Source organism: Antedon mediterranea, chromosome 6, assembly GCF_964355755.1.
Source record: "Antedon mediterranea chromosome 6, ecAntMedi1.1, whole genome shotgun sequence".
Classification (NCBI taxonomy): Eukaryota; Metazoa; Echinodermata; class Crinoidea; order Comatulida; family Antedonidae; genus Antedon; species Antedon mediterranea.
In genome coordinates this window covers 12,283,226-12,298,534 of record NC_092675.1, presented here as the reverse complement: position 1 = coordinate 12,298,534, position 15,309 = coordinate 12,283,226, and the positions used below count along the sequence as shown (strand labels likewise).

Genomic DNA, 15,309 nt, shown 5'->3' with positions numbered 1-15,309 from the left:
TTGTATCATATTTTGTGAATGTGTGATACTTAGAAAGTATACACTATTAGATTAACAAATATTAATTTGTGTTGTTGTTTTATAAAATAACATTGACATTCAATCATGATTTTCTCAAAACTGTTATTTGTATATTTTTTTATACATGCTTCGACTTAACGTACAATATCTCGGGATCCCCTTCATGTTAAATATTAAGTTTGGTATCATTGTAAAGGATATAACATTTCCTACCAGATAGAATACAAATCTGAAAAATTTAAATTTTCGACTTATGTTTCACTTTGCCAGAGCAGGTCACATATATTGTATTAACTTGAAAACTGCAATTAATTCTGTAGTGTGCAGGGCGTAGTTTTTTCCCTTTGTTGCTGAAACATAATGCACTAAACAAAAGAACAAAATCAGTATTAGCACACTAAATTAATAAATGGGACACCCCTATTTTCCCATCTTTTTATAATGCTATAGTCTATACAAGTCGAGGTGGCCGAAAACGGCACCTGATAAAACTTTTCAAAATTCATTTCGCAGAGATTGGTCAGAACATGGTTGCAGGCCTGCAATATTCATTTTGAGGCAATAAACTATCTGATTTGATCTGCTTCTTTACGTTGGCAATATATTATATTCGGTTTTTATTTGTCTAGGTACTGAGATAACTGAGAATACTTACGCCCGTATTCTTAAACCGGACTTTAGTCGTAGTTCGAGCTAAAACTAAAAAAATGACGTCATTTTAATTCATAAACCGAACTTCAACTAAATCACCGACTAAATCAGGCCAACCTCGACTAAATCGAGACGGATTTTGATCGATTTTTTTAGTCCTGGAGGGGGCAGACTAAATGGTCGACTAAATGGTTTTTAAACGATGTTTATAAAAAACGTAACAGTCATTGAGTTGTTATATTGGCCAGATATTGAAGAATGAAATATCTATATTTATATTAGCTTAATTAAATATACATTGGTATAAATTATAATAATGAAAATCATCTTTATTTACAACTGTATACAAATTACATTATTTTCTTCGCGCAAGTCCGACTTGAGCTACGTCACGCCATAGCGACAATGGGAGATGCGGCAATTCACCACGCGATTGAATGTTTAGGGGGCCTGGCGCTTTCTTGTCACGCTATGAAGTGCGTGGTTCGTGGCGATCATACTTTGTTGGGGGCCTAGAAAATATAAAAGTTACCGTACCGCCATGGTTCCTAAATATATTTTTAAGATTTTATTTGTTGTTAATCAAATATACTTCACTGTTAAATTAATACTGATATTGTTCTAATAATTAACGATTAAAATTATTTTTCATGTATATAGTCCTGAACTTCGAACTCCGACCAAAGTCCGGTTTAAGAATACGGGCGTTAGTTAGATACTAACCAGTCTGTGCACCTTAACTGGTAAACAAATCCTTAAAAAATGTCTAGATTTGGTAGCTTTGTAAAGTTTACGGATTAGTTTCCATTGGTTTTTCACAGGCGCTTTGAGCATTTTGGTGGATAAACATCTAACAAATCTTACTATATTATTGGTTATCACTTTTTTCATCTCCATTGCAATCAGAACATAGTTCAACTAGTACGTCTAGAATATGTACATACCAACCTCAGTGAATAGATAAATCTGGAACTCATGTACATGTAATGATTTTACATTTTGACTATCGTCGTAGTTCGAAGTTCGACTTGGAAAAGTCGTAGTTCGAGCTATTACTTCAAATTCGATTCAAAAACGAAGTAGTCGAAGTTTGCAGTTCGACTTAATGAAGTCGAGCTTTTAGTCGAGTTGCACACGTCTGGGTAACAAAGGCTATACATTGGCCAATGACAAGAGAGTATTTGAGGAGCAGACGAAATTTTGCGCATTGATATCACTTTCCATTTCTTACAACACTTTTTACGCATCAGGACTATATACATGAAAAATAATTTTAATCGTTAATTATTAGAAAAATACCAGTATTAATTTAACAGTGAAGTATATTTGATTAACAACAAATAAAATCTTAAAAATATATTTAGGAACCATGGCGGTACGGTAACCTTTATATTTTCTAGGCCCCCAACAAAGTATGATCGCCACGAACCACGCACTTCATAGCGTGACAAGAAAGCGCTAGGCCCCCTAAACATTCCATCGCGTGGTGAATTGCCGCATCTCCCATTGTCGCTATGGCGTGACGTAGCTCAAGTCGGACTTGCGCGAAGAAAATAATGTAATTTGTATACAGTTGTAAATAAAGATGATTTTCATTATTATAATTTATACCAATGTATATTTAATTAAGCTAATATAAATATAGATATTTCATACTTCAATATCTGGCCAATATAACAACTCAATGACTGTTACGTTTTTTATAAACATCGTTTAAAAACCATTTAGTCGACCATTTAGTCTGCCCCCTCCAGGACTAAAAAAATTGATCAAAATCCGTCTCGATTTAGTCGAGGTTGGCCTGATTTAGTCGGTGATTTAGTTGAAGTTCGGTTTATGAATTAAAATGACGTCATTTTTTTAGTTTTAGCTCGAACTACGACTAAAGTCCGGTTTAAGAATACGGGCGTTAGTCTGTGAAGATTTTGTTCATTTGGTCTAGTTCTGCAAAGCAGTTTCGATTATCTCTATACGTGACCACCAGGATTTGACCACCATGATTGATTTCTTTTTCGAAAAAGGGAAGAGACATAATCATTTACAGTGAACACAATCATTCCAAGCATTGATTTTTTATATTAGTTGACATTGACTTGCGCCATGCGATCCTTGCACTGGCTTCCGATGTCTCATAGATGTCAATTCAAAATAGCGTGTCTTGTATGGCGTTCGCTTAAAGGTTCCGCTCCAAGTTACCTGAGAGATATTCTTACTGTACGGAATGTTTCTAGCAGTACTCGTTCAAGCACCAGCAATTATAACCTGACAATCCCACGAACTAAACGAAAGACATTTGCTGACCGTTCGTTCGCCGTAGCAGGACCCAAAATTTGGAACAGATTACCAAGTCACATTAAACACTATAATCAGTTTTAAAAACATTTAAAAGCCCTATATTTCAAACAATGTCACGATACTAATTGATGTGAAGCGCCGCTGATTATAACTAAATGTTGTATAAATGTGCGCTATACAAGTAATAATAATAATAATAATAATAATAATTGAAATGAAAATATCTTACGTTCGTTAGATAGACGCATAAAGAAGAGAATCAGATGAGTTTATTCTCTCCTGACATCAAGCTGCTGCTAACTTTGAATAGTATATATTGCAACCTTTGGAAAGATGGACCTTATTACATAATGTGTACAACACTATGCACAGGAAAACTATCTGTGGCTAGCAATCATATCGAGACTCATATAGGAATTGTGATCTGTCTGTGTAGTGAGTTGTGGATTCCAGTTTTTATTAGCCAATAAAAGTAAAATATAAAGCATTATTGACCAAGATTATAGATATGAGTAAATGTGTCGTCAACTAGGGAAACAGGCAATATTCTCTTAATATTTTCAAAAGTGAAAGAAATGAAAGGTAATCATGGAAATATTTGAAACATGCAGTATTTGCAGAACTTGACAAATAAAAGACAACACATGGTGATGAATCCAAGATCATTAAATAGAAAAAGATGGTATCAGTGAATGGCCAGAGTCCTAGAAATTGTGAATTGAATTTAAAGGTGGGAGGATGTGGGTGGACTGGGCCACCTGGATCTGCTTATGTCCTATCCTGTGGATAAACTGGTATTCTCTGATTCTGATGAATAGTAGTTTACGAATATTGTAGCCCTAATAAATGCAACTGTGTAGTGGCAAATCATTGAAGGTCAGCGTAACATTTTAACATCATAACATTTAACAGTCATAATATGAATGGTATCATTTATTTTACAGTTTTATAATACAATTAAAATAATGAGCACTAGAAAAAATATCACTATACCATAACTTCACAAATAACGTGATTACATTTACAATCTCATAGTTTGAATATCTTTGCATTATTTAGTATATCAATATGATTAATGCAAATGTGTAGTGGCAAATCATTGAAGGTCAGCGTAACATTTTAACATCATAACATTTAACAGTCATAATATGAATGGTATTATTTATTTTACAGTATTATAATACAATTAAAATAATGCGCACTAGAAAAAAATATCACTATACCATAACTTCACAAATAACGTGATTGCATCTACTTTTATTTTTATTTTTTATTTCAACAATATTTTATGAGGGTGGTCCATCCAGCATCAGCTGATAATTAGGGACCCTCAAACAATACAAAGAGTAAATACAAAATAAACTATAAAAACACAAAATTAACAAAGATATAAAAAATATGTTGATGTTGGCAGCCGTCTGTCTCGAGAGACAATATGTATGCGCCCTCTATCCGTCATTCGGTGCAGGGTCACAGCGCCTGCTGTGACTAAGAAGTCCGATTTTTGAGCGGTATGATTTGTCACATTTTGGGCAGATGTACGACGGCTCCTGGTCGGTTGGAGCAGAGAATGCTCTCTCCTTTCTACGTTTCTTGAGTAGCGTCCATTTCTTGTCGCGTCCACTCTCGCTTGTTTGGACACACATCTTGATAGTGGATCTCCACATATAATACTGCGATCGGAGGCTACAGCCTCCCAGTTTGTGACGTTTGTGTTTCCCGACTTCAGATCACGCTTGCATACGTCTTTAAAGCGTAACATGGGCCTTCCTTTGGGTCTAGTTCCAGTGACAAGCTCACCATAGAGTAAGTCCTTGGGTATTCTTCCGTCATCCATGCACCTCACATGGCCCAGCCATCGACGGCGTCTCTGGGTAAGCAGTGAGTACATCCTGGGCAAACCTGCCCTAGTTAGAACGGTCTTGTTTGAGACATGATCCTGCCATTTGATGCCGAGTATCCTTCTCAGGCAGCGCAGATGAAATGAATTCAATCTGCGCTCTTGGCGGCGGGTGTAAAGACACCATGATTCACTGCTGTACAATAGGGTGCTTAGGACACAAGCCTGGTAGATCTTCACCTTGGTGATAATGGTCAGCATGCGGTTTTTCCAAACCTTATCTGTTAGGCGAGCCATGGCTGATGTCGCTTTTCCAATCCTGATGTTGAGTTCGGCGTCCAATGAGAGGTTACTGGAAACAGTGGAACCAAGGTAAGTGAACTTGTCCACCACCTCAAGAGTATAATCGCCAATTTTGATCTCAGGAGCATTTGCTGCATCTTGACTTAGAACGTTCGTTTTCTTAAGGCTGATGATAAGGCCAAACTCCTCGCATGCATGTCAGAAGCAGTCAATGAGGCGCTGGAGTGCTTCTACACTGTGGGCTGTGATGGCAGCGTCATCAGCGAAGAGCAACTTTCTAATAAGTAGACGTCGCACCTTGGTCTTTGCACGGAGGCGGGCAAGGTTGAACAGATTTCCGTCACTTCGAGTATGTAGGTAGACTCCGTCATTTGACTGACGAAAGGCATATGATAGTAACAGGGAAAAGAATATGCCGAAGATGAGCCACCATACTGGACAACACTGTGCATGTCATCGTGAAAGGAGGTGATCATCCTCAGAAGCTTTGGAGGATATCCGATCCTTTGTAGTAGGGAGAAGAAACCTTTCCTACTGACAAGGTCGAAGGCTTTCGTTAGATCTATGAAGGCCATGTACAGGGGCTCTGCTCACGGCACTTTTCGATGGTTAATCTTCCAGCTCTGAAGCCGCACTGGGCTTCATGATAGACACGTTCTGCAAGTGATTGTAATCTAGTTAGTACAACACGTGCGAAGACTTTACCTACTATGCTAAGAAGGGATATTCCACGATAGTTGATGCAGTCGCTACGATCGCCTTTGTTCGTATACAGTGTAACGATGTTTGCGTCACGCATATCCTGGGGTACTGAGCCTTCTTCCCAGCATTGTAGCAGAAGCTCGTGTATCTTTTGTAGTAGTGTGGAGCTACCAGCCTTGAGGACCTCTGGTGGGATACCGTCCTTGCCTGGGGCTTTACCGCAAGCCAAGACATCAATGGCCTTGCTTAGTTCCACCAGAGTAGGTGGATTTTCGAGCTCTTCTATTATGGGGAGAAAAACTATGCACTCAATGGCTGAGTCGGTGACAATGTTTTCTCTCAAGTAGAGTTGTTGGTAATGCTCTACTCATCTCTCCATCTGCTTTCCACGATCAGTTATGATGGTACCAGAGGCGGTCTTTAATGGTGCGATCTTCGTTGCACTAGGTGCAAAGGCCTTTTATACCAGCGTACATGGCGCCAGTGTTGCCGTGGTCAGCAGAGAGTTGAATATCTTGACAGAGGTTCAACCAGTTGGAACACTGTCGAGCTATCCTTTGAGCGTTATTTCTAGATTTACGAAGAGCCTCTAGTGTTCTTTCTGAAAGGTCTCTTTTGTAGTCAATTAGCGCTGCACGCTTTGCTTCTAAAGCTGGCTCCATCGCAGAAATTCCTGATTCAAACCAATCGGGGGTTTTCCTATCTTTCACGCCGAAGATGTCTTTGACGGAGGTATAGATGGCATCACGAATATGAGCCCATCTCGTTTCTGAGTTGGCTGTTGGACAGTCTTTCATCATTTCATCGATGGTTTGGGCAAAACGAGCGCACAGATCTTGCAGATTGGTCTTAACTGTGTTGATGCGTGGGCGTCCTATGTGCCTGGAGCGATGAATTTGTTTTGGTTGGAGACACACTGTGCTGCGCACCATAGAGTGATCAGTATCGCAGTCTCCACTATGGTAACTGCGAGTGATGTTTACGTCATTTAAGTAAGATCTTCGAGTGATGACGAGATCGAGTTGGTGCCAGTGGTGAGATCTTGGATGTCGCCAGGACACTTTGTGCTGAGGCTTGGTGGAGAAGAATGTGTTGGTAATGCAGAGGTCATGATAACTGCAAAGCTCCAGAAGCCTCTGGCCATTCTCATTTAGTTTTCCTACACCAAAATGACCAATGCTCCTGGACCAGGAGTGATGGTCAGATCCCACACGGGCGTTAAAGTCGCCAAGCAAATACAGATGTTCTGTGGCTGAGATTCCTCTGATGGCAGAGTCCAGCTCTTCATAAAATTCATCTTTAGACACGGGTGTTGAGCAAAGAGTTGGTGCATAGATGCTCAAGATGTTTACTGTGCCCGAAGATGTTGATAGGCGGAGTGAGAGGATTCGGGCGGTGCCCTTGGATGGTGGTTCGACTGATGCCACAAGAGAGTTACTAACAGCGAACCCCACTCCATGGAGTTGTGGTTGGTCAGGTTCCAACTCCTGCCAAAAGAACGTGTAGTCCCTTTCTCTTATACTGCCATTCGAGGGGAGTCTTGTCTCCTGTAATGCAGCGATATCGATGTTGAGCCTCTTGAGCTCACGGTTGATGATAGCCGTTTTTCTTGAGTCGTTGGTCGTTCGTGGGTCGTTCGAAAAGCCAGGACACATGGTCCTGACGTTCCAGCTTGCAAATCGCAAAGTAGTATTCTTTAATCTTTTCTTTAATCTTTTGCGTGGTGCAGTAGTTACACTCCGCTTGTCGGAAGAATCCTAAGCTCCAAGCACCCATTGAAGCAGGCAGACTGTGGCGGGTCAGCATCTTACTGGCCGATGGCTGCTCGGCTTGAGGCGGGCGAAAGCTGACCAGTGGGACTGCGATGGTCCTTCCCACCATCGGAGACAACCCGTAGCGCCTTGACCTACGCCAATTGGTCTTGGCTTATCACTCGTAAACTGCTGTCTCCCGTGTTGATTTTAGCCGTTTTTTACAACAGCACTGAAGTGACCTCTCCATGGTGCACGCCTGGGCGAAGAAAAATATGGGAACCCTGCGACTCCCAGTCGGCAGAATCCCCCTCTCGGCCTTTACCGATGAAGTCCATAGAAGAGCAGAGCAATACGTATGGTACCAGTTTGGCTGCAGAAGCTGCCGGAAGGAGATCGAGTCGATGTTCCAACCGCCTTAGGGGCTTCACTCCGGATTTATCCTTGAGGTTTACTCCTGAAGCCTTTTCCATGATGGATATAGCCGCAAGGCAGCGGAGGTTTTAAATCAGAGTTTTCCTTCTCCTAGGTGAACTACCTATCACGGCTGATGAACTCCACCTGTCCAAGTAAGCTTTTGGTTTTGAGGCGCCAGGGGCTCGCCTTCGTCCCTTCTCCTGTCAGTAGAAAGCAGGTTTTGCCAGGCTTAAAGAAAGAACTAAGCCATTCGTGCAGGCCAGGAGTTGGACTTTCAGTTGTCAGAGGCTATTTGAGACGCACGCCCTATGGCAGCATTTTATAGGTAATGGGAGCTTAACCCCAATACCACCCCCGGCTCTGACAACCTTAAAAAATAAATATAAATATACAGTAGGCCTACAATGAAAGAAGGATAAAAAGAAAGAAAATCAGAGAGAGAGAAACATCTTATAGTTTGAATATCTTTGCATTATTTAGTATATCAATATGATTAATGTACTCTTTTGATTGTGTATGATTGGTTGATGTCTTACCAGAATGATAAAACATAACATTTTGTCCTAAATGTTAGTTTTTATAGGCAAATTTTGTGATTGGTCAATATTGACATTTGACCTTTAATTATAAAGTATTTGTTTTATAAGGTGACTGAATAGATACCTATAACCATTCAGTACAAATGCATTGAAAGATTAAATTGAACTTCAATAAATTGGTCATAATATATATAACACATACTTTTTCAATTTTAAACTTTGACCCCTTATTTCTCTGAAAACGCTTCCTATCCTCATCGAAGTCTTATTTGATTAATACAGTATTATAATTATATTAATCAAAATTATATTGAAATAACATAACTTTAGGCCTATTGATCCAATAATTTGATTACTTGTAAAACCATCGATATCATAGTATGGACAACTTTGCATTTATTTGGTAACTAACTAATACGCATATTAAAATGTTGACTTTGACCTTATGTCAACTGATGGAATTGACATTATGTCAACTGATGAAATGATGTATTCGCTCTTTTACATTGTGTATGATTAACAGGATGAGAAAACATCCAATTTTTTTTAAATATTAGTTTTTTTTATAGGTAAGTTCTATGATTGGTCAATATTGGCATTTGACCCTTAATCACAAAGGATTTTTTTTTCATAAGGTGATTAAATAGAAAATGAAATAAAAGACCAAATTGTGCTTCAATACATTTGTTATAATACATATACATAATACATTGTTGTAATTGGTAAATTTTGAAATTTAACTCCTTATATCTCGAAAACGCTTCCTATCCTGATCGATTACCTTCCATATTCGTAATCTACGGAAAATTGTGGTCTAGAAAAGTTGGATGGCAATTTGTCAGTATTGCTCTGATAGGCAAATTGCAGTGGATCGAGAAATAATTTGACCTGATCAAGCAACTGCTTGAGTTCAATTTTAATTTTTTTTTTTTTAAATTGGAGTCTGATAGTCCCGTCTCAGCCGATTCGCTCGATGACGGTGGTGTAATTCATATATTTTATGCACGGAACCCCCGCCAGGAGATCATCGGCAAAGACGGTAAAATTGACCTCAGCCACGAACCCTGTGGTGAAAAGGTATACGTTGTCTTTGATTAAACAAGACATTTTCAACAAGGGAGAACTAATAACGTGAAGTATTAAGGTTAGATTACGGCGACGAAAGTTCAATCCCCCACTACCTACCATTCTGTTTGGAAACTCGCATTCACTTTGTAACAAATTTGGTAAATTAGAAGCTTGTGTAAGCTATCAAGAAGATTTTAAGAACTCTTCTCTGATCTGTTTCAGCAAAACTTGGTTCAAGGAAACATTTCTGACAGCGATGTGAGTATTGAGGGTTTCTCTTGTGAGCGTCTTGATAAGAACATTGACTCAGGAAAAAGTAGAGGTGGCGGTGTATGTGCATATGTCAATAAACGGTGGTGTAATAATGTATCTGTTAAAGAAAAATACTGTTCTTCTGATGTTGAAATAATGCTACTTGGTCTCAGACCCTTTTATTTACCGCGTGAAAGTCCACGGATTTATCTTATGGTGTGTTATATCCATCCTAAGGCGGACTGTGATGTTGCGAGCAGAAAGATAGCTGAAATTACTAACAAGTATGAGACAAAATCCCCTGATGCGTTCAAAGTGATACTCGGGGACTTCAGCAATTGCAGTCTTAAGAAGGTAATTCCACATTGGAAACAATACGTTGATCTACCTACAAGACATAATAGCACCATTGACTTTTGTTATGGAAACATTCCCAACGCCTACAAAGCATATATCAAGCCAGGTATCGGAAAATCGGACCATAATTTAGTTCAGTTACTCCCAGTGTATCAACAAAAGATCAAACGGGAGAAGCCTGTTACTAAATCTATTCAAATCTGGTCTACTGACGCGGTGGAAAACCTTAAAGAGTGTTTCGAGGCAACTGACTGGGAGGTCTTTATGAACGGAGGTTCTATTGATAAGGGAATCAAGAAAGATATTGCAAAGAACAAGAAAAATTACGCGGATAAAATCGAACAAGATTTTAAATCGGGGGACATACAACAAACCTGGAAAGGTTTGAGGAAGATTACTTGTTACTCAAAACAATCACCCCGTTCAGACAAAAACTCTTTGTTCTCAGCTGATGAGTTAAATACTTTCTATACGCGATTCGATTGTTTGGTCTTTAGCAATGAAAGACAGGATATTGTATCTGATATCCTTAGTGATGTCAATGATTATGATAGAGTCATGAGTGATCTCAATGATGTTGAAAGTAGCTTAAGGAATGTTAAACATAAAAAGGCAGCTGGACCAGTCATATTTTAAAGAATTAGTGCAATATTTCAATATCTTTTTTAAAGGTCTCTGGATAGTTTTAAGATTCCCAGCTTGTGGAAACTGTCTAACATTATTCATATACCTAAGATTAGTAAACCTAGCAGATCAAATGATTACAGACCGATAGCTTTAACAGCAATCCCTATGAAGTGCCTAGAAAAAATCGTTAAATATAAGTTGACTTTGGAAACTAATGATTTGTTAGACAGTCATCAATTTGCTTATAGGAAAAATCGCAGTGTTGAAGATGCGGTAATTACGATTACCCACAAGGTTGCGGAGCATCTTGACAAGCCCAGGTCACATGCTAGACTATTGTTCTTAGATTTCTCCTCGGCATTTAACACTTTTCAGCCACACCTCTTAATTAACAAGCTGAAGTTGATGGATGTTAATCCTGTGCTGAATCTTTGGGTAGCTGATTTTCTAAACAACAGAAAGCAGTCGGTCACATTCAATGATTCAGTTTCTGGTTGTTTGCCTTGCAATACTGGTGCTCCTCGGGGCTGTTCGCTGTCGCCCCTCCTTTTTTCACTTTACTCTAATGATTTTGTACCGCCTGTTGTTGACCAAACTAAATGCTTCTCTATTAAATTTGCAGATGACACTTGTTTAGTAGGTTCAATCGATGACAATAATAACTTAGATGTATATAAGGAATATGTTAACTCTTTTGTCGATTGGTGTACTCAAAATCATCTCGTACTTAATGTCGAAAAACTAAGGAAATTTTTGTTGACTTCAAGAAAGCTAATCAAAACCATGAGTGTCTGTTGATCAATGGTAAAGAGGTGGAAATTGTTAAAGATCAAAAATATCTTGGCAATTATATTGACGATAAACTAAATTGGAATGTTAACACGGATAAGCTCGCTACCAAATGTAATAAAAGAATGTACTTTCTACGGAGAATGAGAAAATTTAATGTTAAGTCCAATATTTTACATATGTTTTACGTTTCTGTTGTACAATCTGCTCTTTCACTTTGTATCATTATATGGTTAAATTAATTGAACTTTAAAGTATTTAAAAATAGTAAGAAAAAATTAAATTCGATTATTAAGCAAGCGGGTAAGATTATAGGCACCGATGTTAATTGTTGGAACACTTATGTAATGAAATGATGTCTAAAAAACTTAATTGTATTATGTCTGATGTTACTCACCCTGTCTTTGATACCCTTGTTACCTGCAGATCAGGTAGATTACTCCACCCCAAATTCAAAATAAACAGATTTAGAAACACATATATTCCATCAGCTGTCAGGTTGTATAATAGAGATTTCAAACGCTAGTCCGCTTATTACTCATGTTTCTGTCACATTTCCCTGTTTTTTTATTTATTTTAGTCTTGTAATTTATGCTATATTCATACTAACTCAAGTGTACCTAAGGTCCCATATCTCATAACTGTATATTTTTGCCGTTGTGACAATAAAGTCTTATCGTATCGTATCGTAAAAGGTTGTCTACGCCAAGGTTAGTTTTCTACACACTTAAAACTAAAGTTGCAGACCTTAAAACGGTGCTAATTTGCGCCTTTTTCTCATACAATGGCGCAGAGTTTATTTTTGCACCTTTTATGTCAAAAATGCAGACAAGTATAAAAATGTGCAGAACCTCACTACATCAAGAATGATCTAGCTTTATTTCATTTACTTCTTCTACAGTTAAAGTTCTCGAAACCATTATGGGGGAGTTGAAGACAAAAATACAAAATCGATTTGAACCGGTTTGGCTATAGTAAGCAAAAAATGCAGACAAGTATAAAAATGTGCAGAACCTCACTACATACCAAATATGACGCGTACCACTTCGCGAACACCAGTCGCAGTAAAACATTCGTAATATAAGCGCATCAACGATCGAAACGTACTTACTATAGATTACAGATTACATCCGCACTTTTCCAGACATATAATATGTGATAAAACTCCTTAATACAAGAATTCAAAATTGCACAGAAATAACACAGGTCTTGAAATAATATAGGAACACTCTTTTAGGATCCATTGTCTAGGTCTGGGTCTTTGTTACATTTGACATTTTAAAGTTTATTCTCCAAATCAATGATTAGTTGTGAGGAAACAGGTACATTTTGCTGATTTTCTTTGGGTTGAATAGCCTCAAAACCAGACGATAAGAAGTGATACCTTCCCTTCACATGAGTCATTAACTAGGTTTTTATTCCAACTATTACTCTTTTTAAAGTTTACAAATTGGTCTATACCTTTCCAACAGGTGCCTAGTATTACTATTATAATGATTTGTTTTCTATATTAATGATTTTGACATTTGGTTAACCTTATAAGGGATGTTACGGAATTCATCCGATTTCCATTCTTTATTAAATCATTATTAATTGCGATCTGACGTTTAATAACCATCACCTTAGGGTCTAGTGTAATCCATGGCTTTCAGTTTTATAGGGAACATTTTTATCCATTATTGTTATAAAAATTAAACTTTTCATGACAGCTTATTAGGCGGAAAAGCTCTTCCAATTTAACGTTCTTTAGATCCTCTCTAAAAATCTGTTTTCTGTTTTCATTATTAGGCCGCTTATACGATAAGACCACTTATATGACCTTTCATAACGCCCTGTCTATAGCTGTCCAAAACTGACTGATGGAACTATTATTATTTATTTATTGACATTGCTCAAATAATCTGGTCCAATATTAATTCGTGCTTTAAGTGTGATTATGAGTAATTTATATTAAATCCTGCGATGAGCCAGTGAAGAGCTCTAAGAACAGAACATCTGCATTTGCCAAGCAATTTAAATCTTATATAATAATTTATGTAATATTCCTGTCAGCCACACAGTTACAGATCTCTCAACTTGGAAAAATGAAATATCGGGAAGTATGTTTGCATGTTAACTATTAGAACAATTAAATGGCGCTATAACATTTTTAAAATTCCATAGAAGGGCGCTATTCAAACAATTTAAAGGCAGAAATGCGACAAAAACACAATATTTCTCTTATTAACTATATGTGTTACGGGCATCTTCAGGACAGATACTAGAATGTTGCAATCTCCCTTATCTCTGTCTAGAAGTCGTACATTATCGGGATACTTTTTATGTTTTATTAAAAACCTCTGGAGAAATAATTGTATTTTAGCGGGAAAGCGGGAGAATGATACAGAATATCGGGACTGCCACCATTATCTGGAGAGTTGAGAGGTCTGCTGTAACATCCAAGGTTTCAACATGGAGAACGACGAAAGATATAAAATATGAAAGGGTATTTTGTTGAAGAACTTGAAACAAAAACTTATAGCGCATAATAAATCGGTTTATAAAGTTGCATAGAAGAGGATGCTATATTTTTCCAAGTGTGGAGTGCTTTCTTTTCGGATGTATTAAATCTCATTTAAATCCAATTATTATATTATTATTATAATAATTATTATAAAAAAATAAAATTATACACTGAACCCCAAACGTACAACTTTCATCATAATCATGTTGAAATATACATCTTATTATTATACATTCTATTATTATAGGCCTACATTTTAATTATTTTCATTTTAAGTGTTGTGTTAGGTGTTTATCTTGATTTTAAGCGAATTGGTGTCGCTTAACGTTCGTCAGAATAATATCTTCCTAGATCATCTTTGTGAAATAAGGGTTTCTTTCCTTTTTACCCCAGAAGATCCGAGAGAGCCACAACTCTCCCTCTTACCTATACATAAACGATGTAAATTCCTCTCTCGCTGACCGTTTCCAGACAAAAAAAAGTTGATAACTTATCTGATAAGATACGGTATATCGCACAGGCAGACTCACAGGATGATACGTTGTGTTGGTGAGTTAAACGTACTGTACTTATTTTTATGATCTTAGCAACAACATTGGGCCGTAGGATTCACGATATGAAAACATTGTAAACAAAGATAACAAGCACGAATGTGCGATACTCGGGGTACAGCAAAAGAATCTGTAATGACGTCACATACACATCAATAACCTCGCTACCAAATACGGCAATATTCCGAAAAGTTACGTCACATAATTATGGCATAATTACGGTAAATTATGAAATCTCAAAGTGATTTGTTGCTATTTCAATATAATAAATAGGTTTATATTCTTATTCTCAAAGTCAAGACCTTTGAAATGACACCAAACACGGCTATATTACGACGAAAATCGGTTGGCACCAAGGTACCATCTTCGAGACGTCATATGGCTGCATCCGGTTTGAAATTTAAAAATCCGTATAGCTTTGAGGACATTCCCTGTAGTATACCCATGCCAAATCCCAGCTCAATACTACAACGAGTAAGGGAATAGTAGTACTTTAAAAATCGCAATTGTTTCGATTGGTACCATTTTTATGACGTCTTAATTCTGCATCCGATTGAAGTGCAAACATTTTCTCTCTATAACTTTGCTTTATATCTATTACCCTAGTATATGCATGCCATGTTTCAGAGCCGTCAGACGACGC

General features: G+C 37.6%; 2 protein-coding genes across 2 annotated transcripts in view; one reads left to right on the top strand and one right to left on the bottom strand.

Moving 5' to 3' along the window:
• LOC140052382 (asparagine synthetase domain-containing protein 1-like) overlaps positions 1–15,309 on the top strand; it is a 260,219-nt gene that overhangs the window by 39,250 nt on the left and 205,660 nt on the right. The window lies entirely within an intron of this gene.
• LOC140052425 (craniofacial development protein 2-like) lies at positions 5,673–7,467 on the bottom strand. The gene is made up of 2 exons (XM_072098036.1): positions 6,279–7,467; positions 5,673–6,094 (listed from the first exon to the last, which is right to left on the bottom strand). Exons 1-2 carry the CDS (start codon positions 7,465–7,467, stop codon positions 5,673–5,675), a joined length of 1,611 nt encoding a protein of 536 aa, XP_071954137.1.